Consider the following 27,783-nt stretch of genomic DNA (forward strand, 5'->3'; position numbering starts at 1 on the left):
CTCCCTTCCTCTCTGCCGGGGTCCCCGCTTCTCCCCGTGACCCTGCTCGGGCCGGTCAGGGCTGTCATGATGGCCGGGCATGTGGAGCCAGGTGCAAGGTACTTTTGTGCCTCAGTTTGCTCCCCGCTCTCGACCCAGAACCACCCGGGTCCCTGCTGACCGCTCCGTACCCCCGCCCGCTACGGACCAGAGCCAGCCTTGTTTAGAGCCCAAGCAGCTGCACGTTTACAGCCTCGCGGCCCTCCCGGGAGCTGGCCCCGCCGCTGACCACACGTGCATCCAGTTACCACGAGGGCAGTGGGAGCGGCAGTGGGGGCAGGGAGGGCTCTGCGGCCCTAGAGGGACAGGGCCCCGTGCCCAGAGCCTGGGCCCATCCTCCCTCCCCAGCACCTTGGTGTGTCTTTCCCTAGAGCAGAATCTTCCCGTGAGTCACACACAAGATGGTCCACAGGATCCAGGGACAGGTGCTCATGGAACTTACTCTCTGCCCCCTTCCCACAAGAAGGCCCCATGCTGCCAAGACCCGGGCTCGGTGCCCCTGAGCCCTGGGCAAGCTGATTTAAGGCTGGGGCATGTGGTGTCACATCAGGCCCTTCACTGAGGTGCACCACTGAGTGGGACTTGTGGGAGGTTTGGGAACAACGGTGCGCCCTCTCCAGAGGGGCCAGCTTCCCGGGATGACATCAGGCCCAAGGTCTTTCTGGCTCTCAGATAAGCAAGTGCTCTGGTCACTTTTAGTCACAAAGTAGCCACTACAGTAATTAAAGTATTCGGACTCATGGGCTTAGTTAAGGCAATGCTAGCTGGTACGGTGGCACAAACATGATATAGTTTTCTTTTTTCCTGATTCTCGATGATGGGGGGAAATGGTTCTGTTTCAATTTTAGATCCTACTTAAAATAAGGGATAGAAGGAAAGAGAATGAATATCTTCTAAGTTACTGAAGAAGATAACAAGCAAAATGTCTAAGACCTAGCTCAGTATTTTTATACCCGAATGTAAGTGAAAATATATTTCATATAAGCCAACAACATTAAATAAGGAAACAGAAAAAAAACATAAGGGAGAGTTGACAGGTTGGATTAATTATTTAACTACTGATAATAAATGGAAATTATTAAACTCTCCTACTTCAAAATGAGCAGCAATTAAACTGTTCTATTTCAGAACAGAGGTTCTCAGATTGATGTGGGAAATGGAAACAACCACATGACATTTGAGGCAGACAGACCTAAGATAAAGGTTAGAGTTCTTGAATTGTGTGAGGAAAGACACACACATTGCTGGGGGTGTAGAGCAGTGCTGCAGCACAAGGCTGAATCGTGCCCTCCAGATTCATGTGTCGGAGCCCTAGCCCTCAGTACCTTGGAATGTGACCATATTTGGAGCTGGGAGTCTTCGGTGAACTAATTAAGTTAAAATGAGGTAATTAGGATGGGCCCTAGCCCAACATGACCGGCATCCTTATAAGAAGAGGAAATTAGGATGCAGACACGTGTATGCACAAGAGAAATGATCGTGGGAGGACACGGAGAAGGCAACCACCTACACGCCAAGGAGAAAGGCCTCAGGGGAAACCAACCCTGCCCAGATCTTGATCTCTCAGACCCCCAGCCTCCAGGACTGCAAGAAAATAAATTTCTGTTGCTTAAGCTGCCCAGTCTGTGGTATTGTGTTGCAGCCACCCAAGCTGACTATTATAGTACTTATGGAGGGGAACTTGTCAATGTCTAGAAAAGTTTCATTTGTGTTTACCCTTTGATCCCATGGTCCTATTTCTAGGACTCTATCCCAGAGCATCACTGACAAAAATAGGCATGACCAACAGGTATAGGAAATAGGTATACACATGGGTATTCATTTTAGCACTATGTTAATAGCAAAAGATGGGAAATGATCTGTATGTTCACCTATGGGTTGAGTCCATTGTGGTTTACTTATACAGTGGAGTACTCTGCAACTATAGAAATGGAATGAAGGGTATTTCTGTATTGCAGTTTACGGTCATCTCCAGAATACATTAAGTAAAAAGAAAAGCAGGGTGCAGACTTGTTCATAGTATTCTACCCTTGGAAGGCAGATATGTGCATATACAGATATGTATGTATGTAATGTATTCATTTATATGTTTAACAACAGACAATGGAAGCATTTACCAAACGAGTTTTTTTAGTTACTCGTATTGAAAGGGAGGGACCCGAAGTGGACAGAAATGGGAAGCTTTTTGTGAATGAAAATCTTATTATATAATTTTGACAATGGCATCATGTAAAGGTTTTTGGATAATCAATAAACATCTAAATCAAGAAAGTATGAGGAAGCCACTCCTAAATATTGAAATTATATGGAAATTAATTAGTTTAAATATATAAATGTATGTCAAGTTGGTGATACAACCAAATAGGAAAAAATTACTTCAAGTAACTTCATAACATGGCATTTTGCTTTTTTTTTTTTTTGCAATACGCAGGCCTCTCACTGTTGTGGCCTCTCCCGCTGCAGAGCACAGGCTCCGGACGCGCAGGCTCTGTGGCCATGGCCCACAGGCCCAGCCGCCCCACGGCACGCGTGATCCTCCCGGACCGGGGCACGAGCCCGCGTCTCCTGCATCGGCAGGCGGACTCTCAACCACTGTGCCACCAGGGAAGCCCTACATGGCAATTTTAACTCTATATTCCAAGTGGAATATTCTCTAAGGGAAAAAAAAAATAGTTCCATAGATTAATTGTTAGTAACAACATTATTACTGTTATTTTTAAACTGTTACATATATTTGGGTGAACCCTTTCAATGTATCTCCCTGCTATGCTCTTTTCTGGATTTTCCATTTGTTTTTTTTTTGCTAACCTTTTTCTTTTTTCCTCTCTGTCCTTCATTTTGGACCTTTTCTGTTGACTGCTTTTCAGGTTCACTGCCCTGGACTTCTACTGTGTTCTGTCCCCTGGTAGCTGCACACAGTGATTTTTTTTCTTTCATATTTTGTAATTTTCCGTTTTAGAATGCAGGTTTTTCTTTAACTTTTCATTCTTTGTTGAGATACTCCATGTCCCTTTTGTCTACCCTTCCTCTATTTTCTATCACATAATCATCACAGCTACTTTGAGGTCGTGGCCAACGTGAGTGTTTGGGTCACGCCCAGACCCTGTCGGCTGTTCCGTGGCTCACTGTGCGTCTGGGAATTCTCCTCTGTGTGCTGAGCATCACGGATGAAGTGCTGCAGGGCTCCCACGTGTTCCCCCTTTGTTCCGGCAGGGAATGAAGTGGTCAGTGGCCCCCTTGCTCCTCTCAAGACTCGAGTTTCGGCTTTGTTAGGGCAGGTCTGTTTCCATTTTGCCAGAGTCCCCGTCACCTACGTGCAACTGCTGTGGAAAGCTTGGTCTTCTCACTGGGATCCCTTCACTCCAGGGCCCCACACTGGCTCCTGCTGAGCTGAGCTGTCAGTGTGACCCCCACTTCCCAGTTAGTTTTGACCACCCCACCCTTGCCCAGAGTCTCATTTTATGCAGACACAGGATTCACCAAAGACCCAAGGGGGATTTCACACAGGTTTTGGGTGCTCCTTCTTAGTCCCTATCTACAGTCTCTGCACCCCACTTGGAAAACACCCTCAGGGGCAAGCAGGATGAGTGTGGGGCTCACCTCCAGCTTCTACCTTCCCCAAGGATCGTGGGCTTCTGCTTGTCACCCAGCTCTTACCACGGGTTCCTGCCTGAGGCTAGGTCAACCCCAGTGACTGCATCATGGCCCCATCCTAAATGCCACAACTTGTGTCTTGAAGGATCAAGCAAGTCAGCAATCAGGTTGATGCCATTGGAAAGCAAGAGTTGTCGTGTAACAAAAAGATGTGTTTGTTGAGGGGTTTTGTCATGCATGGTGTTGAATTTTGTCAAAAGATTTTTCCTGCATCTGTTGAAATTTTAACTTTCTCCTAGATCCTCTTAATGTGGTGAATTATATTGACAGATTTTGCAAATATTTTGCAAAATAATTTTGCATTCCTGGTGTAAATCCTCGTTCTTCATGGTTCTTGAATTTTTCTTGCTAATATTTTTGTGAGGAGCTTGCATCTATGGTCATTAGAGATATTGGTGTTGCCATTTTCAGTTTGCTCACATCTTTGTCAGATTTTAAAATCAGAGTTATGCTCGCTTTGTATGATGCCTTTGGAATTACTTCCTCTTCCTCTATTTTTCTGAAGCAGTTTGTGTGAGGTTGGTGTTATCACTTCTTTACATGTTTGGCAGAATTTCCCAGTGTTTAGAGTCTTCTTGGGGGGAAGGTATTTGACAACAGATTCAACGTTTTCAATATTTACAGGGGTATTCAAATTCCTTTCTTAGTTTGTGTCAGTTTTGGAAGTTGTGGTTTTTGAAATTGTCCAGTTCATCTAAGTTGATATATATGTTGGCTTGAAGTAGTTCATCATAATAATCCCACATTATCGTTTTGACATCTGTAGGATCTGTAGTGGTGGCTTATCTTCATATCTCTTGTTTGTTTTCTCCTTTTCTCTTCAAGCATTTTCCAGTTTGAAGGTTACTAACTTTATTTCATTTTTCTTTATTGTTTATCTATGTTTTCATTAATTTCCATTCACATTTATTATTTCCCGCTGTATTCATTTCCTATGGCTGCCTTAAAATATTACCACAAACTTAATGATGTAAAACAACACAAATTTTTTATCTTAGAATTAGTTCTGTAAAGCAGAATTCCAGCACAGGTCTCACTGAGCTAACATCAGGTGTGGCAGACCTGTGCTCCTTTGTGGAGTCTCGGGGAGAATGCATTTCCTGGCTTTCTCCAGTTTCTGGAGGCCTTCCTCCCTTCCCTCCCACCTGCAACACTGCATCTCTCTCTGACCCTTCCTCCCTCATCACTTTTCTCTCTAATGCAGTCAGAGAGGCTCCCCACTTTAAAGAACTCTGTGGCTGTATATGGTCCACCTGGACCATGCAGGGAAGTCTCCCTGTTTCAAGGCCTGTAACCTTAATCCCATCTGCAGGATCCCTTTGCCACAAGAGGTCACATTTACAGTTTCAGGGACTCAGGTGTGGGCATCTTTGGGGTGGGCGCAGGGGTTATTCTGCTGCCACACGTACATTCCACCTGCTTTGGCCTTAGTTTACATTACTTCTGGCTTCTTAACGTAGAAACCACTTGTCTTTTCTAATTTAAGCATTTAGTCCTGAAATTTCCTACTCAGTACTACTTTAGCTGTGTTCCACACATTTTGACACGTTGTATTTTCTTTTTTTTTTCTTTTTTTTCTTTTTTTGCGGTACGCGGGCCTCTCACTGCTGTGGCCTCTCCCGTGGCAGAGCACAGGCTTCGGACGCGCAGGCTCAGCGGCCATGGCTCACGGGCCCAGCCGCTCCGCGGCATGTGGGATCTTCCCGGACCGGGGCACGAACCCGCGTCCCCTGCATCGGCAGGCGGACTCCCAACCACTGCGCCACTAGGGAAGCCCTGTATTTTATTTTTCATTCAGTTCACTGTATATTTTAAATTTCACTTGAGGTTTCCTCTTTGTCCATGGATTATTCAGAAGTGTGTTAATTTCCAAGTGTTTAGAGACATTTCTGTTATCTTTCTGTTATTGATCTCTCGTTTGATTTAATTATAATCAGAGAATAAATGCACTGTGTGATTTGAATTCTTTTCAATTTGTTGAGGTTAGTTTTCTGGCCCAGGATATGGTCTGTCCGGATGATTGTTCCCTGGGTGCTTGGAAGGAATATGTGTCCTGCTGTCGTTGAGCAGACAGTTCTACAGATGTCAGCCACCTCATCTGGGGCCTGGGGTTACGTTCTTCTATATTGTTGGTGGTTTTCTGTCTAGTTGTTCTACAAGCTGTTGAGAGAGGGGGTCTTAAAGTGTCCAAATGTAACCGTGGATCTGTCTGTTTTCCCCTTAGTTCTACCAGTTTTTACTTCGTGGGTTCTGTGGCTTTGTTGTCTGACGCACGCATATTTCGGATTGCTCTCTTTTTGATGGAGAGACTTTTTATCATTATGTAATGACCTTCTTTGTCCCCGATTGTTGTCCTTGCTCTGAAGTCTGCTGTGTCTGGTGTTAATGGAATCATTCCTGATTTTTACAAAATAATATTTGCTTGGACAGCATATAGTTGGGTCATTTTTTTCATTAATACATTCTGCCAATCCCTGTCTTTTAATTGGGTATTTAGACCATTTATATCATAATGTAACAATTATTGCCATGTTAGGGCTGAAGGCTGTCATTTTATTGTTTGTTTTGTGTTTGTTCTCTCTGTTTTTTTAAAAAAAATATTTATTTATTTACATATTTTGGCTGTGCCTGGTCTTAGTTGCATTGCGGCATGCAGACTTCTTAGTTGCGGCATGTGGAGTCTTAGTTGCGGCATGCAGGATCTAGTTCCCCGACCAGGGATTGAACCCTGGCCCCCTGCATTGGGAGTGCAGAGTCTTACCCGCTGGACCACCAGCGAAGTCCCTCTCTCTGGTTTTTGTTTTTCTGTTTACTCATCCTACCTCCTTTGGATTACTTGACCATTTTTTTTTAGAATTTCATTTTGATTCATCTCTAACATTTTTGAGTGTATCTCTTTGTACAGATTTTTTTTTAAGTGGCAGTGTCTGCAGGCTGGGCAAGGAGCTGGACAGCAATGGGGCAGAGGTGTGATGGTGGGCGGCCACATCTCTTTGCCTTGTGGTCCAGCCCTGCTACCCCGCTTGCTGACACAGCGAGCAGTCAGCCTGCAGGACAGAGAGCAGGCCTCCTGTCCTGTGTTCACCAAGGCCCGTGGCTGAGGAGTGGAGGTGGGCTGCTGCGCCCTTCCAGTGCCCCAGGCTCTGGCTGGGCCCAGCGTGTTTTGTCTGCATCTTTGCGGAAAACGTTTTCACAAAAGCATTTTGAAAAGGGCAGTTTATTAGAATGTTAGTAATGGTAGCAAGAAAGACTGACAGTAAGCAGTTTGCATGGTAATTAAGATATGTTTTCTTTCCTTGTTGTATTTATGTAGAAATGAGCTGGAACGTGGTAACAGGAACACCGATGTTGGTACTGCACGTCACCCTTTCAGAGCACGTTCTCGTCCTTGCCTCGTAGGCTCCTCCCCACAGGCCTCCCTGGAGGACTCTGGGTGGAACCACACCTTTTCCAGACACGGCAGTGCTTCTCCTGGGGCCTCAGATAGTGAAGGTTGGTGCTGGGACTGTGACCCCGGCCTGGGGTGTCGGGGCCTCACTTCCTCCTCTCCCTTTGATGCTTTCTGGAACGTTCCAGGAAGTACAGGGGTGTCTGCACCTGGCACATTCAAACTGACTCACACGCAGAGCGTTTGCAGAAAGCTGTGTCTGGAGAAAGGTTTCTGTGGCTCAGAGAAGCTTGAAAACCACCTGCCATCTCGAAGAGACTTGTGTGACCAGGTGTGCCTGGGGGCGCTGGAGACGTGTGTATGGTCATCTCCTGGGGTGGGCACAGGGGACCATGCAGGGGACCTGGGACTGTGAGGATTGAAGATGAGCCTGTGGTCTGGAGGGCCGCGTGGTGACCAGGCCGACCCCCAGAGTGGAGTGAGCTGGGAGCCAGGAAGTGGCTCCAGGTGGGCAGAGCTGCTGCCCAGCGAGCTGTGTTTGAACTCTACCTTGGACAGCTGTGCACAGAAGTCAGCAGCTGGAAAGCATGGATGAAAAAAGAGGGACAAATCTCAAGTGAGGAAGGCCGATGTAACCGGTGTGGACTTGAGGTCCGGCCCTGATGACCTGGGAACGTGGGGTCCCGCGCTGACCTTCAGCTTCTCCCTGATGCGTCAGGAGCTGCATGGGGTAGCAGGGCTGCCCGGGGGTCTGTGTGCTTGGCTCCCTGTGGAGCTGCACACTCTGGGGGCCTGTCCACCCCTGTTAAAATAATTGACGGCACTGTGGCTGAGCGCGGAGGGAGTGCTCTTGAAGCTGAGGGTGAGGCCTTCCCGATGAGTGTCCGGCTGGGCACTGGGTCCTGAGAGGCTCCCACATGCTGGCCGAGGCTGCTGGACCAAGAAGCACCAGGCATGGCCTCCACCTGCCGGGAGTATGCAGCAGGAAGACGGGCTTGGACACTGTCCTGCTGGGAAGAACCGCAGGACCACCCATTAACCAGCTGACCGGCTGTTCTCGACTGGGGATCTGGGCGCGACAGCTTTAGTCCAGGCTCCCAATCTAAAACACTTGCAACATCCTCACCCCTCCTCGGGACAGGCTGCGCAATGGTGGGATCAGTGCTCGCACCAGTTGGAGTCCTGGGACGACCTGGAAGGCCCGTCACCGAGCTCGTGCTGCCCTTGCCCTCTTCACTCCCACCCCCACCCCAGGGCCTTTGCAAATGCCCAGCGGGCTGGGTGCTCTGCTCCCTCCCGTGTCCTTATTCAAAAGTCACCACAGTGGGCCTTCCCTGCCCCTTTGTGAGGCCCACCCCCACCCTGTCCTGTGCGCCCTCCTGGCTGTGCTTAGCACTGGTCACTGCCCAGTGCCCTATTTGGCCTATCTTTGTCTTGCCTGTCATCTGTCTTGTCCACTCAAACGCAGCCTCCTTGAGGTGGGCGTTCGGGTCCTGTCCAGCACTGTTTCTAGGGGGGTGGGGGGGGTGGGGGTATGGGGGAGTGTTCATGTTAACTCAGGTGAAACTCACAGTGACCAGGGACTTTGTTTTCTGAAAGGAGTGAAAAGCTGTGGGATCTCCCAGAGATTTAACCCTGCGGGAGGGGGTTCCCCCCCACCCCGTCCCACTGAGCTACCTGCCCCTGGAGAAGGTGTGTGGATCACGCCTCCCCCTACACCCAGGGGCCGGTGGTCAGAAGAGGACACTGCTGTTGTCAGGGTGCTTGGGGACGCCCCGTAGCCGGGAGTTAGAGTAGGTTTGGCTCATGTTTCTGGAATAGTAGGTGAGAGATGCTTTCGGTTTTGAGGGCCTTGCAGTCTTTAGCATCCAATCAACTCTGCCCTTGTAGTGGGCATGGCTTCGAACCGAAACCCACGGGGGCAGGTTTGGTCTGTTTTTGTGAATCCCTCAGAGAACTGTTTTCTTTGAAGAACTGGGATTTAGCCAGTGGAGCTCTGCTGCCTCCTAGTGGCTGGTAATTTTGCTGGATCAGGTCACACCCTTTCATCTCCGGGGCCGCCTTCCAGTGAAGGAGAGACTGAGGCTTCTAGAATACCCAGATGCTTTTCCACCCCGGTTGAGTTCAGGAGGTTCTGTTGACCATCATCCTCCCGGCCTCCTTGGAGACGCCCGCGTAAGCGCGTCAAGACTGGCTTCAGAGCGGGGCTGAGGGTCTGCAAACGTGGGATGTTAACGGAGGGTGGGAGCAGCTGCCCGTCCTCGCCTCCACCTGCAGCCTCCCCGCCTGCCTATGGCCGTCGTCCTCTCGTGCTCCAGGTATCTGGCCTCTCCAGGGAGGGCGGGTGAGCTGTGAGGACGCAGTCGGGAGTGCAGGGAATGGCCCTGGAGGGGACGTGGGGGTGTCCGGGGCTGCTGTGACCACTACCCTCCCAGAGCTCCTTAGCCCACCGGGCTAGTCAGGTGTGAAGGATAGGACGTCTGGTCCAACACACCTGCGGACTGGCGGGACCATAGGGCTTGTGCACAGGCTTCAGCTGAAGGGCAGGTGTGGACTTGGGAGGGGAGTGGGTGGAGGCCAGCCCGGGCTGCATACGTCTGGCCCACTCGGTGACCTTAGGCTTCCTGTCCAGGGGGCTTGGGCTGACGTCAGCAGGAGAAGGGGCTTCAGGCCACTGGAAGGGGGACCCTGTGACTCGAGGGGCAGCGCCCTCAGTGCAAGGCAATGGGCGGTGAGGCCACTGCACAGAAAGGCACGGTGATGATACACCACCTCACCCCTCGGCCTGTGCCTCCCGGAAAATTCACTGGCAGCGTGAACCTGAAGTCAGATGCCTGTTACAGAAAGACTGTCCTGAGTGGGCAGCGCCCAGGGCTGGGCAGGAGCAGAGGGCTGCACATGTGCCCCCTCCTGCCGCCCGCAGGCCTTTAGGCCAGGGGCGTGTCTTAGAGCCAGTGAAGGGTGGAGAAGGGGCCACACGAACCTGGCACAGGGCCTCTGACTGGGAGGCAGGCACGTGACCTTTGCCGAGGATGGCGGCCAGCCTTCCCCGTCCCCAGTGGGCTCGAGGACCAACTGGCCTGTGGCCAGGCACGGGCTCCCCTCACCAGGCTGGCCCACAGCTGACCCTGCCGTGGGCATCACTCCCGGGCCCAGCCTGTCCCGGGGGCAGTACTCATGGGCATCTGGGTCCCTCCCCTCCTGGCAGGGGAGCAGGCGGGAGCAGACCTTCCCCACCAGCACTGCCCCATCCGACCATGGAGCTCGCTCTGCAGCAGGGCCCCGGGTCCCCGGTAGTCCCAGGCCTCAGTGTGGGAGCCGTGGTCCCGGACCAACGCCGGGCAGGAGGGCTGTGTGCAGCTAGTAGCATCGTAAGGAAGGTTGGCGTCCCGCAGTCCACACTGCTGCGATCGGAACTTCGCACTCACTGAGTGACCTGTATTTACCTATTGGCGAGCCACAATTTACAGGTGTTGCTGTGTCTCAAAGTAACAAAAGTAAAAATATCTTCATTAACCGAAGTGGCCAAATTATGGGGGCATTGGTGAAATATGAGGGGTTAGTCTGATGCCATTAGGAGGGCTTTGGAGAGGGTATTTAAGAACGTGGGAAGATGTTCAGTACATAAATTCTGGTGCTTCTGGACCGACGGCTTTCTCAGGCCATGTCCTGTGAGGGTGGCAGCCCCAGGCCGGGCCAGGCTTCCACGACAGGGCACCTTAAACCCCACCTGTCTCACCGGCTACTGACGAGGGTTCTGGCAGTACCTCTGGTTGTCCCAGAGCTTGCACACTTCTTAGTCACACGTTGCCAGCGTCTTATTTTATCATGTAAAAGTTCTTTACATATTGTTTTCTGAAGTATATACTGCAAATATTTTCTCAGATGATCTGCCCTGGTATTTTATTGATAATAGCTTTTTGAAAAAAGGCTTTAGAACAATTTTAGATTTGCAGAAATGTTTAACAAAAAGACAGCACAGAGATTTCCACCCACCCCACTCTTAGTTTCCCGTTATTAACACCTATGTCAGTGTGGTACACTGGTTACAATTAAGGAGCCAAGATTGATACATTATCACCAAACTAAAGTCCATTCTATATTCAGATGTCCTCAGTTTTTCCCTAATATCTTTTTTCTGTCCTAGAATACATTGAATTGCCTTGTCTCTTTAGGCTGTTTTTGGCTGTGATACTTTCTTAGACATTCCTTGTTTTTGATGGTCTTGACAGTTCTGAGGAGAGTGGGTCAGAGAATTTATAGAACGTCCGTCTATCGGGACTTGTCTGATGTTTTTGTCATGACTGGACTCGGGTTATGGGTTTTTGGAAGAGCACAGAGGGGAAGGGCCCTTCTCATCACGTCCCGTCCAGGGGTCCAGGGTCCATGCCGTCTCATGACCTGCACTGTGGACACTGACCTTGGTCACCTGGCCCAGGTGTGTCTGTCAGTCTCTCCACTGCGAGTCATTCTTTGTCCCCTTCGCCACACTGTCCTCTGTGGTAGGAAATCGCCATGTGAAGCCCACACCTGAAGAGTGAAATAAGAATATACTTTTACTCCTGAAGTTGTGCGAGAATCTATATTGGTGCAGTGTGTGAGGTCAGATCAGTCTAATCTTTTACTTTTTGGTCTAACACTAATTGTACTGGCACCTTTGTTAAACCATGTCTCAGTTCCCCAAGGGTCCTAGTGTCACGGCATCTTCCAGTGCCTTATGTGCCCGTCCTCCTGGGTCCACCCATCTCACCGTGTGGCTGTACCAGGAGCACATAGTCTCAGTGAGTGTCTTTTAAAATTGGCTCTTTATTCTTTTAAGTGACCTTTCACCCGCTCTGTGAGGGTTCATGCAGGTCCAGCTGGGTTTGGGTCGGAATTGTGATGAGTCTTCACGGTGGAAATGCAGCCATTTAACCCCAGGTCTCTGGCCCTTCCTTCTAGAGGGTTTCTCTGCCTCTCATCTGCTGCACCCACGGGCTTGGGGCCCTGTCCTGTGATCTGCCAGATCTCCCCAAAGGAGTGCAGCCACTGCCTGCCTGCGGCCCGGGCTGGATGCGCTCGGAGTGCCAAGTGCTCCCGGCCGTGATGGGCTGGAAGCAGCGTCTAAACCCACAGCTGAGGGGGGCTGGGGGGTTCTTACCATGTGTTTCTAGATCTCTTGGCGTGGGTTTTTCTCAGAGGAGTCCATTTTGACGCTGAACAGCTGTATAACTTCTGGCATCTCAAGTTTGAATTTCCCCCACCCCGAGAGACCTTCGTCTGCACACATCCAGCACAGGAAGGGGGCTGGCAAGGTGAGCTTGGGGTTCGAGGTGGAGCCAGATGTCCTTTCTAGCTCCCACTGTCTTTGAGGTGAAGCCCTGCTCAGGACTGAGACAGCAAGTCGACCCTCCAGGCTCCAGAGGTGGCCAGGCTGGGGCCCTGCATGGGCCGTGGGCCCAGGAGTGGACAGCGTGCAAATAAATGCATGGGTAGGTCCCATCCAAAAATGCTGCTTCATTTTGCATTTTTCCTCAGTTGGACTGCTGCCTGCAGATTGAAATTTCCTCTCCACCAAGAAGGACCACCTTTGCGGTAACCCGCTGCCTGGGTGCTCTCTGCCCTGAGGGCTGGCAGGAGGGGGCGGAGGGCTGGTCTCTGTGAGCAGCCAGGGCACGCCTGTGTGCACATGCAGCCGCGTGCACGGGTGTCTCCACAAGCAGACCGGAGCAGGTAGCGCGCTACGTGTGGTCCAGCGTCTCGGGTGACGTCTGTCCGCGTTGGTGAGCAGTGGGGCCTCAGCAGGCACAAGCAAGTGGAACAGCTGTTCTTTACCAACTGCACACTTGGGAGTCTCCTGCAGCCTGCAATGCTGTGTGCCCGTCTGCTCCCCGGCCTGGGCTCCTGCCCCGGAGCTTGTTCCTGTTTCTAAGGCTGCACCCACGTCGCCGTCGCTCGCCCTCACCGTGCCCGTCAGCGGCCGGCGCCATCCACCGAGGCTCAGCAGGTTTCCGAGTGTGAACGCCTCTCGATTTGTCATGTGCCTTTGGTCGATTTCCAGCACCCTAATGGTTATGTTTGGACGGTTTTGTTTGGTTTCGTGAGTGCTTTTGGGGGACCGCATTCACCAAGCTCCTCATTCCACCTTCCTGCAGCCCATCCCCCTCGTTATTTGTCTAGAATCTTTTAGACAGTTCCAAGGATCACTGCACTGAACTGCAAATTAGTCTACAGAGCATCAGGGAGCTTGAAACATTCAGAGTCTTGCTGAATGTTCTGGATCTCTTGTTCCCTTATTCTTGTGCGATCTTTCTATCCTCTCGGAGGGCCATAGGGCACTAAGCCAAATCGTATCAGAAAGAACAGCTTTCAGAGGCACATCCACTTCTAAACTCGATCATGGAAGCGGAGGGTCACCCTGACGTCATGGCACACGCCCCGTAATGAGATTTCTCAAATCAGGTTTGCTGATTCCCAGCAGCACGTGCCGAGTGCTCCTGGGGTCGTGCAGGAAACTCTGCCTCCACGACGGAGCGCCGTCGCCCTCTGTGCTGCTTTGTCTTCAAGGCATGTGGCGGGAGGGGAGATCCCTGAGGGGGCATCCGCAGCGAGGACAGTTCCTATGAAGAATCCATGTGGCGGGAGGGGAGATCCCTGAGGGGGGCACCTGCAGCGAGGACAGTTCCTGTGAAGAATCCAGGGCCCGGCCCCCAGGCTGCTTTCCTGCTTCGTCATCTCCCATCCACCTTCTTTTCTGCTCCGTCTGTCACTTCTGCAGGAACACAGGTGACCCTGTGTGTGTGTGTCAGGTGCCTCAAGAAAACAGCGCAGGACCTTTTAACAGAAAATGTATAACTGAAGGTAGGAAAAGAAAAAACAGCGAGGATGAGACAAGTCCAGGGAGCGTCAGTCATAGCCGTAACCCTGAGTGGGTGAACTTGGCTTTTGAGAGATACACGCACAGGGACGGGTTCACACAGCAGTGTGGACGGCCATGAAAGCAGCCTTCGTTACGTGACTGGGAGCACAGGCCGGCCGCAGGGACAGAAAGCCTGTCAGCAGACCTCTGCTCCTGGGGAGGCGGAGCAGATGCACTTTCCCAACCCCGGTGGGGGCCACTTTGGGCCCGGGTTGAGCTGCAGAAACAAATGGTCCTCAAATCGTATAAATACAGTTGATTTTTCATTCTCTTGGGTCGGCTGTGGCTCTTTCTGTGTTGACTTCACCCCCTTCCCAGGCTAATGGGGCAAATTCTCTCTGGAACATTCCCAGAATGGTGGCAGGGGGAGGAGAGAACGCGGAGAACTCTGCTCTGGCCGTGCAGCTTCTTCCCAGGGGAGCACTATGTGGCCAGGCCTGACCTCAGCGCTGGGCGGAATAAATAACACACCGACGTCTGCTCCCCACCTGCCCCCTGCCCAGGAGATGGCCGGAGCCCACCCTCCAGCAGCGCAGGCACAGGCATCATGGCCAGGCCCTCGCTCCCGTTTCTCGGCCAGCTCCGCTCTGCCCCCTCTTCCTCTGGACACCTAAGGGCAGGGGGGCTGCTGACTGTTCACCTGCCCCGACATCCACGGGTGGGTGCGGCTTGCAGCAACTCGGACAGGTGCCTTTCGATGGAGCAGAAGCGGGAGGCACCCGTCGCCCTGCACCCAACAGATGGGAGAGCCCGAGGGGCGACCTCCTCGCCAGGCCCCAGTTCCGACCCTAGGGTCCCTCCCGGCCCGCTGTCCCGCGTTCTCTCTGCGCCTCCCCACACCTCTGTCCTCTAGAGCGGGGTCTGGATTTCTGTATCAGACCAGACGGTAAACACCTGGGCACTGTGGGCTCCGCGAGGTCTGTGTCCATCGCCCAGCTGCTCCATCGCGGCGAGAAAGCAGCCCCAGACGGTACGCACACTCATGGGCACGGCTGTGCGTCGGTAGGACTTTCTTTACGAAACCAGACGGTTGTCTGGGCTGGGTTTCTGTAGTGTGCAGGCCCTGTTCAGAGGTCCCTGTGCTCCTGGGCTGGGTGGGTGTCCTGGCCTGAGCCTGCCCCTCCCGTGGCTCCTTGGCCAAGACAGTGCCCACAGAACTTCACTTGGTGGAGTGCCGGCAGCTGCGCCCCTGGTTCCTCCTGAGCACCCCTCTCTCCGGACGGACCTGCTGCAGCCTGGGGTCTAGAAGGCTGCAGCCGTCCATAGAGGGCTCCAGCCTCAGGCCTCTCCCCTTCCCAGCTGGAAATGTCACTCAGCAGTTTGGATGGAGGAGGCTGTGGGCGGGGTTGTGTCCCCCCAAAATTCATAGGTTGAATCCCTATCCCCCACCACGACTGTATTTGGACGCGGGGCCTTTAAGGAGGTTCAGTGAGGTCATAAGTGTGGGGTCGTAACCCGATAGGGCTGTGTCCTGATAAGGAGAGGAAGGGACACCAGGAGTGAGCCCCCAAGAGGAAAGACCACGGAGGACCCAGGGAGAAGACGCTGTCTGCACACCAAGGAGAGAGACCGCAGGAGGGACCGGCCCTGCGGCACCGGACCTCAGGCCTGCCGCCTCCCGAGCCGACTGAGGGTGTGCTGGCCGCCCCCTTAATCAGATTCTTGTCATTAAGTTGAATTTTAACAAGTGTTTGTCTCCCAAAGACATTCTCAGTCTTACCCTCTACTGCTGTGGTCCTCAGAGCATGACCCGTGGAGCCCTAGGGGTCCCCGAGACCCTTGCAAGGGACCTGCAGGGTCAAAAATGACTATTTCCATAGTGCTGGTTGCGCCTTTCCCCTCACTGAGTGCCGCTTGAGCTGGGGCGGGGCTACAGCTGGGGCCTGAGCCCCTGGAGGCTCTGCTAGGGGCCCCTGCGTTCTCAGCCAGACTCACCCAACCACATCCTCTCGGGGCAGCGTGCTTACTCCTTGTATCCAATAGATCCCGAGCCTTGAGAACCGTCCTTGCCCCGCCTGTGCACGACGCCATGCAGGAAGCACGGCCACTTTGGGGGACGCCTGGTGGACAGGTGTCTGGACTTGGGTATTGGACAGGCACTTTCTCAGAAATGATTGGGGTTACATCTGAGTGTTTTGCTGCCAACTATGACCTTTGAGGGCTCAGCAAAGTTAGAATTGTCCAAAATTTTTATCTGCCACTGTCCACTGCTCCCTCAGACCTTCAGACTTTTCTGTGGTGCTTAGTGGTGATATTAACAAGTGTGATTGCTGTTGGTATTGAGTGCTAAAATCCGTCTACATTTAGAAGATCTGCGTGACTCCGTGAACCAGTTTCTGTGTGACCAGTCATGCTTGGGTAAAGACTATCAACGTTTAGGGCAGCCAAGGCTGTTACAGTGTGACAGTGTTCAGAGGGCTCCCTGTGGCTTTTCATGTAGATTGCAGTTGCAGCTAACCTTTGAGAAATTACCATCACTGAGTTAGGCATAGTGACGAGGAAGACTGTGTTCCCGGGTATCTGAGCAGGCCTTTCCCAGCTGCCCGTCTCCCTGAGGCCCGTTGTCTTCACGGACCTCAACCAAAACAAGCAATCACAACAGAGTAAACACAGGAGCAGGTATGAGAATCCGGCTTCTCCTACGAAGCAGACCCTAAAGAGACTTACAAAAATAGGAAACAAGGCCACACTTCACACTAATTTTTTTGTTTGGGAAAATTTAGTTATTCATGAAGATTTACTTTTGTTAACCTATGTCAGGTTTCTTATCGTTGTTTTTAAATGAATTAATAGATAAAATATTTAAGGTTGCTCAGTTTCAACATCTAGTAAGGTGAATGGTGATACACACCCCCCAGAAGGAGAAAAGCACCATGGTGTCCCCAGTGAGTATAAGGGAGGAAAGAGGTTTAGAGACGGGAAGCTTGAGGGTCGCTCTGGGGGCAGAACAGCTGCACCCCCGGCCCCAGCCGCTCCCCACTCTCCCCGGATTCTTCTCCGTGGACCTTCCTGAGCTCGGTGTTGGAATAAAGATGTGCTCCTCCCTCGGGCTCTCGCCTGAAGATGTAATCTCTTCGGGGAAATTGTCTGCTTCCTCCATACAGGCGGCACTTGTGCTCGGTACCACCGCAGCCTCTGCAGCCTCTGCCTGGTGCGCCGCCCTGCGGCCCCGCCCGGCCCCAGCAGCAGGTTCTGTAATGGCCAGCGTGGCCCAGCTGCCCTGCAGTCACCATGAGTCCCAGGTCTCTGTGGCCTGCACAAGCCACGTGTCAGCTGAAGTCACTCTAGCATCTTCAGGATGCTTGTCACCAGGGCAGAGGAGTGGCACGTGTCACCCTGCTCACATCTGGCTGGCAGAGCAAGTACTTGGCCAAGCGTGCCCGGTGGGACTGGGAGCATCTCTGCCCCAGGGCGACGCCGAGTTTGTCCCCGAGTGCACGGCAGACCCTCTGACCTGAGGCCAGAGCCGTGAGCCCAGAGAGAAGCCCTGCTCCTCCGTCTTTCCTGCCCCTGGACTGTTGGTTTGGGGCCTGCCCGCCTCCTCCGGGCGGCCGTTCTCAGGCCTTGGCTGGAGGGCCACCAGCGTGAGCTTGTTGCTGACCCTGCAGGGTGCAGGCGTCGGCCGGGCTTCGTCCCCACGCCGGGTGAGCGCGGCTGGTCTGCGGGCCGCCTGGTGCCCCTCTTTAGTCCCTGGTGGACTCTGGTTCCCCTCCAGGTGTCGGGAGACATGGCCTAGCCCCTTCCACGCTCTGCCCCACCCCCGAGGGAGTGGTGAGTCAGGGCGCTCCGGGGGTCCCGGGCACGTCGGGCTGGGCCGTGGTGAGAGGCTCTGACCCGTGTCCTGCCCGAGGCACCGTGCTGGCCTCCCCTGCTCTCGCGGGGTCCGCTGTGCATCAGGGTTCCGCATCTCTTTATATTCTCACTCATCCCGAATCTGTGTTGTGCCTCCACTCCAGGCCTGCAACGAGGGGGTGCACAAGTGGAGAGAAGCACCTTCTGGAAGCCAGTTGCTGGGTGAGGGCTGCAAGGCTGCTGGGGCCAGGGGAGCGGGCTCTGGAGGCCAGGAGTGGTGGCCAAGCTTGTGACATGGGGATGTGGGCGAAGGGCGCCCTGGGTGTGGGGGGAATCGGCTGGGCTTTTCATTCTCTTAACAGGGTCTTTGGCAGAGCAAAAGTTGGTAATTTTGATTAAGTCCCGTTTATCACTTTTTCCTTTCGTGGTTCATGTTTTCTGTGTCAAGTCTAAGAACTCTTTCCCTAGCCCCTAGGTCCTGAAGATTCTTCTCCTGTTTTTTTCCTAAAAGTTTTGTAGTTTCTTGCTTTACCTCTGCGTCTGTTAGTATTTGTGTGAGGTGTGAGGCTTAGGGCGAGGGCCCCCTGTCCCAGCACCTTTTGTTGGGAGACCACCTTTCTCAGGTGGGACTCCTTTCCCCACTGTCGGAGAGGAGCCAGGCCTCTGTGCTGGGTCTGCTCCTGGGTTCGCTGTTCTCGTCCTCTGATGTGTGTACCCCCCGATGCCAACACCACACTCTCTTGAATATCATAGCTACAAAGTAAGCCTTATTATCAAATCGCGGGATTTTTCCTGCTTTATTCTTCTCTTTCCATATAAATTTTAGAATAAGCTTGTCTGTGTCTACAAAACCTTGCCGGGACTTTTGCAGGAATTGTGTTGAGCCCGCAGACCGATTTGGAGAGAGCTGATGTCTTTACTACGTTGAGTCTTCCAATCCGTGGCTATAGCGTTGGCTCTCCACTTACTTACGTTTCTTTGATTTATTTCATCAGCATTTTGCATTTTTCAGCAGACAGGGCCTGCATAAGTTTCATTAAGTGTGTACCTAAGTGTTTCATTGTATTTTTGAGTGATTTTAAATCGTTGTTTTAAATTTTGGTTGATATATGTTCACCGTTAGTGTACAGAAATGCAGTTACTTTTTGTGTATGACTCATCTCCCGCACCATTCTGAACTCACTTATTATTTCTAGGAGTTTTGTTTTGTTTATAGATTCCTCAAGATTTTCTAGGTAGAAAATCATATCATCTGCAAATAGAGACGATAGCTTTACTTCTTCTTTTTTCAGCCTAAATGCCTCTGATTTTTTTCTTGCCTATTGCAATGGCTGGAACTCCAAGTAACATGTTGGATAAGAGTGGTGAAAGTGGACAGCCATGCTTGTTCCCAGTCTTAGTGGGCAGCATTCATTCTATCACCATATGTATGATGATAGCTGTGGGTTTCTTATAGATGCTATTTATCAAGTTGACATAATTTCCCTCTATTCTTAACTTGCTGGTATTTTTTTTTATCATGAATTAGGTGTTGAATTTTGTCAAATGCGTTTTAATGCATCAGTTTACATAGTCACCTGGCTTTTATGCTTTCGCTTGTTGATATGGTAGATTATACTGATTGATTTTTTTAACATGGAGCCAGCCTTGCATATCTGGATAAATCCTACTTGGCCATGGTACGTAACTCTTTTACACATTGCTGGATTCATTTGCTAATTTTTTTTAAGGTTTTTTTTTTAAAATTTATTAATTATTTAATTTATTTCTGGCTTCGTTGGGTCTTTGTGGCTGCGCGCGGGCTTTCTCTAGTTGCAGCGAGCGGGAGCTACTCTTCGTTATGGTGCGCGGGCTTCTCATTGCGGTGTCTTCTCTTGTTGCGAGCATGGGCTCTAGGCGTGCGGGCTTCAGTAGTTGTGCCTCATGGGCTCTAGAGCGCAGGCTCAGTAGCTGTGGTGCACGGGCTTAGTTGCTCTGCGGCATGTGGGATCCCCCCAGATAAGGGCTCGAACCCGTGTGCCCTGCATTGGCAGGCGGATTCTTAACCACTGCGCCACCAGGGAAGTCCCTCATTTGCTAATTTAAAAAATATATTTAGTCTATTTTTGTGGATGTTCACGAGCGAGACTGGTCTATATTTTTTTTTTCTGTACTGTCTTATCTCCGGTTTTGGTATCAGGGTCGCAGTAGCCTCACAAAATGAGTTGGGAAGTATTCTGTTTTCTATGAGTGTCTAAGGCTTATGTTCATTTTCTTTTAAATGTTTGGTAAAATCCTCCAGTGAAACCATCTGGGCCTGGAGGGTTTTTTTTCTGGAGTTTTTATGACAGGTTTTCATGTCTTTAACGGCTGTAGGCATATTGAGGTCGTCTCTTTCATTTTGATTGGATTTCGGTAATTTGCTGGTTGTTCAGTTCTCCCATTTCTTTGCTGAGGTTTTTGGAGACTTGCTTTAAGCATGTTCGTACATGCTCACTGCAGCATTTTTGTGATGGCAGCTTTAAAAGCCTTGTCAGAGAATTCTAGTATCTCTGCCATCTCAGTGTTGGCATTTATTGATTTTCTTTTCTCTTTCGTGTTGAGATTCTCCTAGTCTCATTTTTGGTATGGCAAGCGATTTTTGTTTGTATCCTGGAAATTTTGGTTGCAATGTTATGATATTCTGGATCTTATAAAAATCACCTGTCTTAGCAGGCCTCTACTGACATGGGTAGGGGAACCTGTTCACAATGGGCTGGGGTGGAGGCCCAGGCACCCCTTGGCCTCCCCGATACCTTGAGCAGAGGGAGGAGCTCCTCGTTCCTGAGGGGTGGGAGCCCCTCTGATGTGGGCACGTGTGTGTGTGCCCGCGTCCCCTGTCAGCTTCGCCTGGAGGGCAGTGTTCTCCAGGGGGGTGTGGGGTGGCTTTTCTTGAGACTTTTTTCCAGTGTTCTTTGGCATTTTTCGGTCGCACCCTTTTCCAGTGACGAGCCTAGAATAAACAGGAGGGAATCAAAACAAAACACAAAGGTGAACTCACTGTTGTGTCAGCCTTCACGCCTCAGGACCCATCCAGGCACCTTCTCTCCACCTTTCCCATTTTTCTTAGGCTTGTTTCATGTTTAACACAGGGTTTAGTTGTGCTCAGCAGGAATGTAGGGAAGAATGCGTCTGCTTCATTCTGTCCAGAACCAGAAGGCCTGGTGCTCCTTGTAGTCACTGCAGTCATCTGTGTCTCTGGATTAATTTTCTTGATCAGTGTCATCAGAGGGTTGTATATTTTGGGGCCTTTTTTGAAGAACCAGATTGTTTATTTGTTCATTTTCACAATTGGTTCTTTTTTGTAACTTCTGATCTATTCTTTATTATAATTACCTTCTTTCCATTTTCTGTGGATACTTTCTGTTATTTTTCTAACTTCTAAAATTGCATTTTCTATTCACTAGTTTTCTGACTTCATTCCTAGTATAGGCTTTTAAAAGCTCTAAGCTTTCCTGTAAGTTCTATTGTAGCTGAATGCTACAAATTTTGGCATGCAGCACTTTTACTATTGTTGAGGTCTCATGATTTTCTAATTTCATTTTGTCATCCCCGTCCACTTCTTATTTAGAATCATTTAAAAAGTGTTACGTCCAGGAGAGTTATAGTTATCTTTTTGCTAATGATTTCTAATTTAATTGCCCACCGGGTGGAAGGCATGGTCTGTTGATTCCATGTCTTCAAAATTGGTTGAAATTTGCATTATGAGTTAGAACGTTGTCAATTTTGGTTTTATCCTCTGAGAGTTTTAGGAGAGTGCACAACCTCTAAATGTCAGGTGCAGCTTTACACACACACATGATATCCCACAGCTCCCTCCGTGTCCACTGTCCTTGTGTGAACTGTGACGGGGGTGCCATGGCGTCCCCAGATGGGCGGTTTGCTGGTTTGGCCCTGGGGTCGCTCCTCAGATTAACCCCTCGCGGGCTCTGGGGCATCGAGGCACTTCCTCACCATCGTCTCTTGGCTGGATTAGTGGGTAATCTCCTGAATTCTCTCCCGGCTTCCTCTCCTGCCACTTTTCACCTTCAGCCTGGTTTCCACACCAGCAGCCAGATTGCCGGTGTTAAAATACCGTGATTTATCAAAAGCCTCTCACATCCCTGTTTCCCGCAGGTTCCACCTGCCCCCTCTTCAAGTGGCCTAAAGCACCCTGCCCGCCTGCCCACACCCTCTCCTGCCACCCAGCTTCCTGGCAGGAGGGCTCACAGAGGATGCCCAGTGGAGAGCAGGACAGCCCTGCTCCCGGTCGTCCGATGTCTCAGACCTTCCGGTGAAGCCAGGCCCCACGTGAGGGTGCGGATGGCAGTGGGAGCCTCTCACGCCCGCGTGCACATGCGTGTGTCTGCCTGTGTGCGCATGTGTGTCGTTTGCGGCTCGATGGGCTGCTTTTGTCTGGACTGTGCCTGGGAGGGGATGCGCCGTCCTCGGGCTCTGGTCCTTTGAAACTGATTCGTTGTGGCGGGCTGTTCAGCGAGCCACTGAACACCACTGCAACTGTCGTCACTAAGTGGGTCGCACAGCGAGGGGCGGCCGCAGAGGTGAAGAGGGGAGTCGTGAACCTCACTTTATCTCCTCTGTCACCCCCCTTTCCAGCACCAGTTGAGTTTTGAAAAGAGAACGGCAGAGCCTTCCCTCCGAGACTGTCCCCGTCACTCACCACCTCTTGCTCCGCAGGGAGCTGGGTGTCCCGCTGCCTGAAGCCGTGGCTGAAGTTGGGAGAAGTGGGTCATTGCGCAAGCGAGTCTGTCACATCGCTCTCCGTGTTGCTGGTCTCGTGGTGCTTCTAACCAAACCTAGTGCCAGGTCAGGCTATATGTTTAGTAAACGAGTTCCCTTCAGAGGTTTCTAGGGTGATATAAATTTCAAATCGAATGTCTTTTAGTTCATTAACTTCTGGTTTTCTTGCGCTGTCATCAGAAACTGCTGTCATGCTCTTTCTACTTTGTGAGACTTACTGTGAGGGTAACCCTGTCTGCTGGGACGCCGAGAGCCTCAGGGAGGAGCATGAGATCTCAGTGTTCTTTCAGTTCTCGTCCCCGTAACACTCCTGGGTTGATGCCGGCATTTCTGTCCTGAAGAGTCACCCTTTCCCAAGAGGAGACCTCTGGGTGTCCCTGGGAACAGGAGTACTTGATTGGTGACAAGGGTGCCATGGCCCTTGAGGCCCTAATGCTCCCTCACAGACAATTCTAATTGTTACCGCTGTTTCCACCCACTTCCCTGCGCCTCTGACCTGTGGAACCACTCGGTGCCTGCAGGCCCAGCTCTTCCTGGAATAGGGGGCGAACGGGCGGCTTCCGGGTGGCTTCTTCCCTTAGAGGCTGCGGTGTCCATGTCTCTGCTTCGCTCCCTATTTACCCCATTTCACCACTTCCCAGACCCCAGGGCTGTGCTGAGAGCTCTCGCTGGTTCTCCTCGCTCCTCCTGACTTCTTAGTGCTGTGGGTTTGTGCTGTTTTATTTTATGAGCATCATTGCAGTGCGGTTTCTGTAAGGGTGGAGTAAACACATGTTAACTCTGTGATGTTTAATACGAGGTCTCTTCCATTGCCTTTTTAAAAAGAAGCTTTTGAGTGTTTATTACCTTTGTTCTTTTTAATTGAGTATAATTCACATACCATACAATTCATACTTTAAAATTGCACATTTTAGTCGTTTTTAGCATATTCACAAAGGTGTGCAACCACCACCACTATCTAATTACACAACGTTCTCATCACCCCAAAAGAAACCCCACACCCATGCCATTACCCTCTCTCCTCAGCCCTAGGAACCGTGCGCCTACTTTCTGTCCCCGTGGGCTTGCCCGTTCTGGACGTTTGCTGTCAATGGGAGCACACAACATGTGGCTTTCCGCGTCTGGCTTCTTTCCCTTCTCATAATGTCTTCAAGGTCCATCCACGTTGCCGTGCGGGTCAGTACTTCATCCCCTTCCTTGTGGCCAAATAGCATCCCGTTATAAGGATGCACCACATTTTGTTTATCCACCATCATCAAGTGATGGACGTTGGATTGTTTCCACTTTTTGACAGTTACGAACAACACTGCTGTGAACATCCATGTACAGGTTTTTCTGTGGACGTATATTTTCATTCTCTTGGGTATATGCCTAGGAGTGGAGTTGCTGGGTCATATAGGAACTCTGGAGGAACTGCCAGCCTGTTTTCCAAAGGGGTTATATCATTTTATATTTCCACCAGCAATGTATAAAGATTCCAGTTTTTCCATATCCTTGCTGACATTTGTTATTTTCTGTTTCTTCTTATTATTATTATCATTTTCATTATTATTACTATTATTGCCATCCTAAGTGGCTCATTGTGGGTTTTGTTTTTGTTTTTGTTTTTTTTTTGCGGTACGCGAGCCTCTCACCGCTGTGGCCTCTCCCGTTGCGGAGCACAGGCTCCGGACGCGCAGGCTCAGCGGCCATGGCTCACGGGCCCAGCTGCTCCGCGGCACGTGGGATCTTCCCGGACCGGGGCACGAACCCGTGTCCCCTGCATCGGCAGGCGGACTCTCAACCACTGTGCCACCAGGGAAGCCCTCATTGTGGTTTTGACTTGCATTTTTCTAATGCCGAATGATGTTGAGTTACTTTTCCTGTGCTTATTGGTCATTTCTATATCTTCCTTAGAGAAATATATATCAAATCCTCTGTATATTTCTTAATTGTTTTTTATTGTTGAGTTGTAGAAGTTTTATATATAGTCTGAATATTAATCCCTTCTTAGGTATCTGATTTGCCGATATTTTCTATTATGTCAGTTGTATTTTCACATTCTTATTAGTGCCGTTTGATGCACAAAAGTCCTTAATTTTGATGAAGTCCAGTTCATCTACTTTTTGTCGCTGCCTGTGCTTTTTGTTGTCATATCCATGAAATTATTGCCAAATCCAATGCCATGAAAACTTTTTTTTCCAGTGTTTTCTTCAAGATGTTTATAGTTTTAGCTCTTAAGTCTAGGTCTTTGATCTATTTGAAGTTAATTTTTGCCTGTGGTGTAAGGTAAGGTGCAGTGCACTCTTTGGTGTGTGCTATCAGTTTTCCTGGCACTGTATGTACAAGACTTCTTTTTTTTTTTTGAATTTTATTTATTTATTTTTTTATGCAGCAGGTTCTCATTAGTCATCTATTTTATTCTTATTAGTGTATATATGTCAATCCCAATCTCCCAATTCATCACACCACCACCACCATTCCCCACTTTCCCTGCTTGGTGTCCATACGTTTGTTCTCTACATCTGTAAGACTGTTCTTTTCTAATTGGCAAAAGGGAGCCAAGACAATCCCTTGTTCTTCCATTGCTTTCTGATGAGTTCCCACTCGTGACCTTCAGGCCTCTCCGATCCTCCAATCAGTAACACGCTGACGCTCTTCTGCACCAGTGGAGACACCGTCTGCCCCTGTGAAAGAGGGAGGCTTTTGCTCAGTGTCACCTTCATGGCGTTTCCTTACATTTCGTATTTTCTCATTTATTTCACTTTGAACCTCAAGGTATGATATGGGTAAGATATTTTAGCTTGAAACAGACTTAGTGATGTAGTTTATTGCCTAAAATGGTTACCTGATTGACATGGAGAAAGACAGAGAAATGTAACATGGGCTTCTCATTATTTTTGGTGCTCTGCCCTCACAATTCCAAATGTTGGATGCTGTTGTAAAGAGCCTTTGAAGGCATCCCTGACAATAATGTGCAGAGGTCCTTACACCTGGACTTGAAAAACAGCAAAGAGGGTATGTTATGAACATGAGTTCTTGTGCCTGGGGATGAAGTTTCCTGTTTGGGCAACAATGTGAATTCAAAAAGTGAAGAGTCAAGAAACTTAGACCAGGGAGAAAATGATGCACTCTGGAAAAGACTAGGTGGACAGATTGCATGCTGACATGGAAGGGTTCAAGTGAAATGATTATACCAGCTGTAAAGTAGAAAACCAGCAGTGTGTTTAAGTTAATATATAGTTTCATAACTTTTAAAATCAGTATACGTACATATGAATATACTAACTATTACAAGCAGAAAGTTGACTGTTTCACTTATATTCTCAAAAGTGTATGCAGTTTTACCAGGCACTTCTGGACTGCTCACCTGTGCAGTGGAGGCCCCTGAGGGGCGCATAAGGCAGGTCCCAGGATGAGCTCTCACTGGCATTTCATCACATCCCACGCGTCTCATGCCTGAATCTTAAGAAACGCTCGCTGCTCTGTTGAACGCATGAAAGCAGTTCTGTTGAAGCTCAGTCCCGACGGACAAGGTCCTAATCCATAAGCTCATTTGCCCCCCTGTGTTTTGTGTTTCAGGTCGGTGGGCTCCACGACCAAAGTTGGTCCTCCTGTGAATCGCCGGTTCTGGTTGTGATGCTCTAGGTCACAACGAGTGTGAACACACGCTATCTATGGGCCTGCTCTGACTCGTCCAGCCTGCTTATGGGGGAAGGTGAGTGGCTGGGAAGCGGCCCTTGTCTGCTTGTCTGTTTACCAAGAATGTGTAGCAAAGTCAGACTCACCACGGAACAATGGAATGTGTCTGAAGTGGCAGCATGCTGTATTTCACCCTCTTTAGTCCGTGATATGGTGTCAGCCGGGAGTAGTGCCAGGGAGCGAAGACGAGCCATGAAAAAGGAAACTTTAAGAGAGGAAGTCGATGCAATAATGTGATCGGACAGGAACATCATTCCTGATCGGCTCTTGAAAAGGCACGTCTAGAATTTGAAGAAGCAGGTTTAAGCTGAGGCAGAAATGTTTCTCCCTGGCTTTTTCCCTTGAGTTTTTGAGGAACGTGGGATGCCTTTGAACTGTGTTCCCCTATGTGTTCCCTGTTTTCAGGCCTCCGTGGCCTCATTCCACTAGGTGTGGAATCTGAAGAGCTGGCTCTGTGGTCTGCTTGCTTATTGGGTCTGTGAGGGACACTAGCCACACGCAGCGCCCCGTGCTAGCGCTGCAGGAGGCCTGGCCCTGCTGACCGTCCCGCCGTGTGGGTGTGGGTGCAGGAGCCAGTGTGCACGTGTGCGGGGGGTGGGGGGCGTGTGCCGGAGCCTGTGTGTCCTGTGTGCCGCTGTGTGCTCCACCCAGCACCCTGAGGTCCGACTTCTGCCGGGGCTTCAGGGGTCCCGAGCCTGCAGTATCGACTTTGCCTGGCCTCGGTGTCTCACTGTAAATGGAGGCCTCCAAGTTTCCTTGCTCAGCTCTCACGCCTGGTCCTCTCCAGGCCAGTTCTGTTTATTCACCCGTGCATTTCAGGTTACGAGGGCATTGCCCAAGGCTGAAGAGTGCATTCTAGAGTGCCTTATTCATGCGGGACTGCAGAGGTGGCCACTGAGAAACTGTTTTCAGCTGCGGGAGTTACTAATCGGGGTTCACGACGTACACATTGTACAGGTTCCGAGTCAACCTATCTCCCAGGTGGCTGTCAAAGAAACACGTGCATCTTTAAAAAGTCACAAAACTAAATAAGGGGTGCAGGGCCCCCTCACCGACTTTATGAAATCTTTCTTCATTCTTCTCCACGGCGGCTTCTCTTCTGCCCTATCCAAATGTTGTCTGGCTGGCTTTGCTTCGCTTTTTTAATTGCAGCTCAGCAGTTTTAATCCTGTGCTGCTTGACCCAATTCCATAAGCCTGCGCGCTGTGTTGTTTGGACCTTTGCTTTGTGCAGAGGGAGGCTAAAATCATTCCAGCCTCCAGGTGTCTGTTTGTGTGAATGTCGGTGACAGGTCACTTGGCGGCGGCTCTGGTTTTGGACAGGAGCTGGAAGGAATGGCTCCTTCCACACGGCTGGCACGTCCCGGGCTGTTGGCAAGAGCGAGGCTGGTTATGTAAACCAGAGCCGTCTGACTGGGCTTCTTCGGGACCACGTGGAGGTGTAGGACAGGCCCGGACCACCCCCAGGCCAGGCTGCAGCTCAGCAAAGGCGGGGGCCGACGGACCCCACCAGGCTCTCTGCCTTTCGCCCCGGCCGCCCAGCCCCGCACCGGGGGCCCCTGCCCTGCCTGTGG

The 27,783-nt window shown here is 50.6% G+C and overlaps 1 protein-coding gene across 20 annotated transcripts in view; it reads left to right on the top strand.

The window, feature by feature from the left end:
- PCBP3 (poly(rC) binding protein 3) overlaps window positions 1-27,783 on the top strand; it is a 212,307-nt gene that overhangs the window by 132,608 nt on the left and 51,916 nt on the right. For all 20 annotated transcript variants that reach the window (XM_067739703.1, XM_067739697.1, XM_067739705.1 and 17 more), the window contains one exon: window positions 26,091-26,226. In XM_067739703.1, coding sequence (XP_067595804.1) covers window positions 26,217-26,226 — 10 coding nt within the window. In that variant the 5' untranslated portion in view covers window positions 26,091-26,216. The remainder of the gene's footprint in view (window positions 1-26,090; window positions 26,227-27,783) is intronic.

This window comes from Pseudorca crassidens, chromosome 5 (genome assembly GCF_039906515.1).
Source record: "Pseudorca crassidens isolate mPseCra1 chromosome 5, mPseCra1.hap1, whole genome shotgun sequence".
NCBI lineage: Eukaryota > Metazoa > Chordata > Mammalia > Artiodactyla > Delphinidae > Pseudorca > Pseudorca crassidens.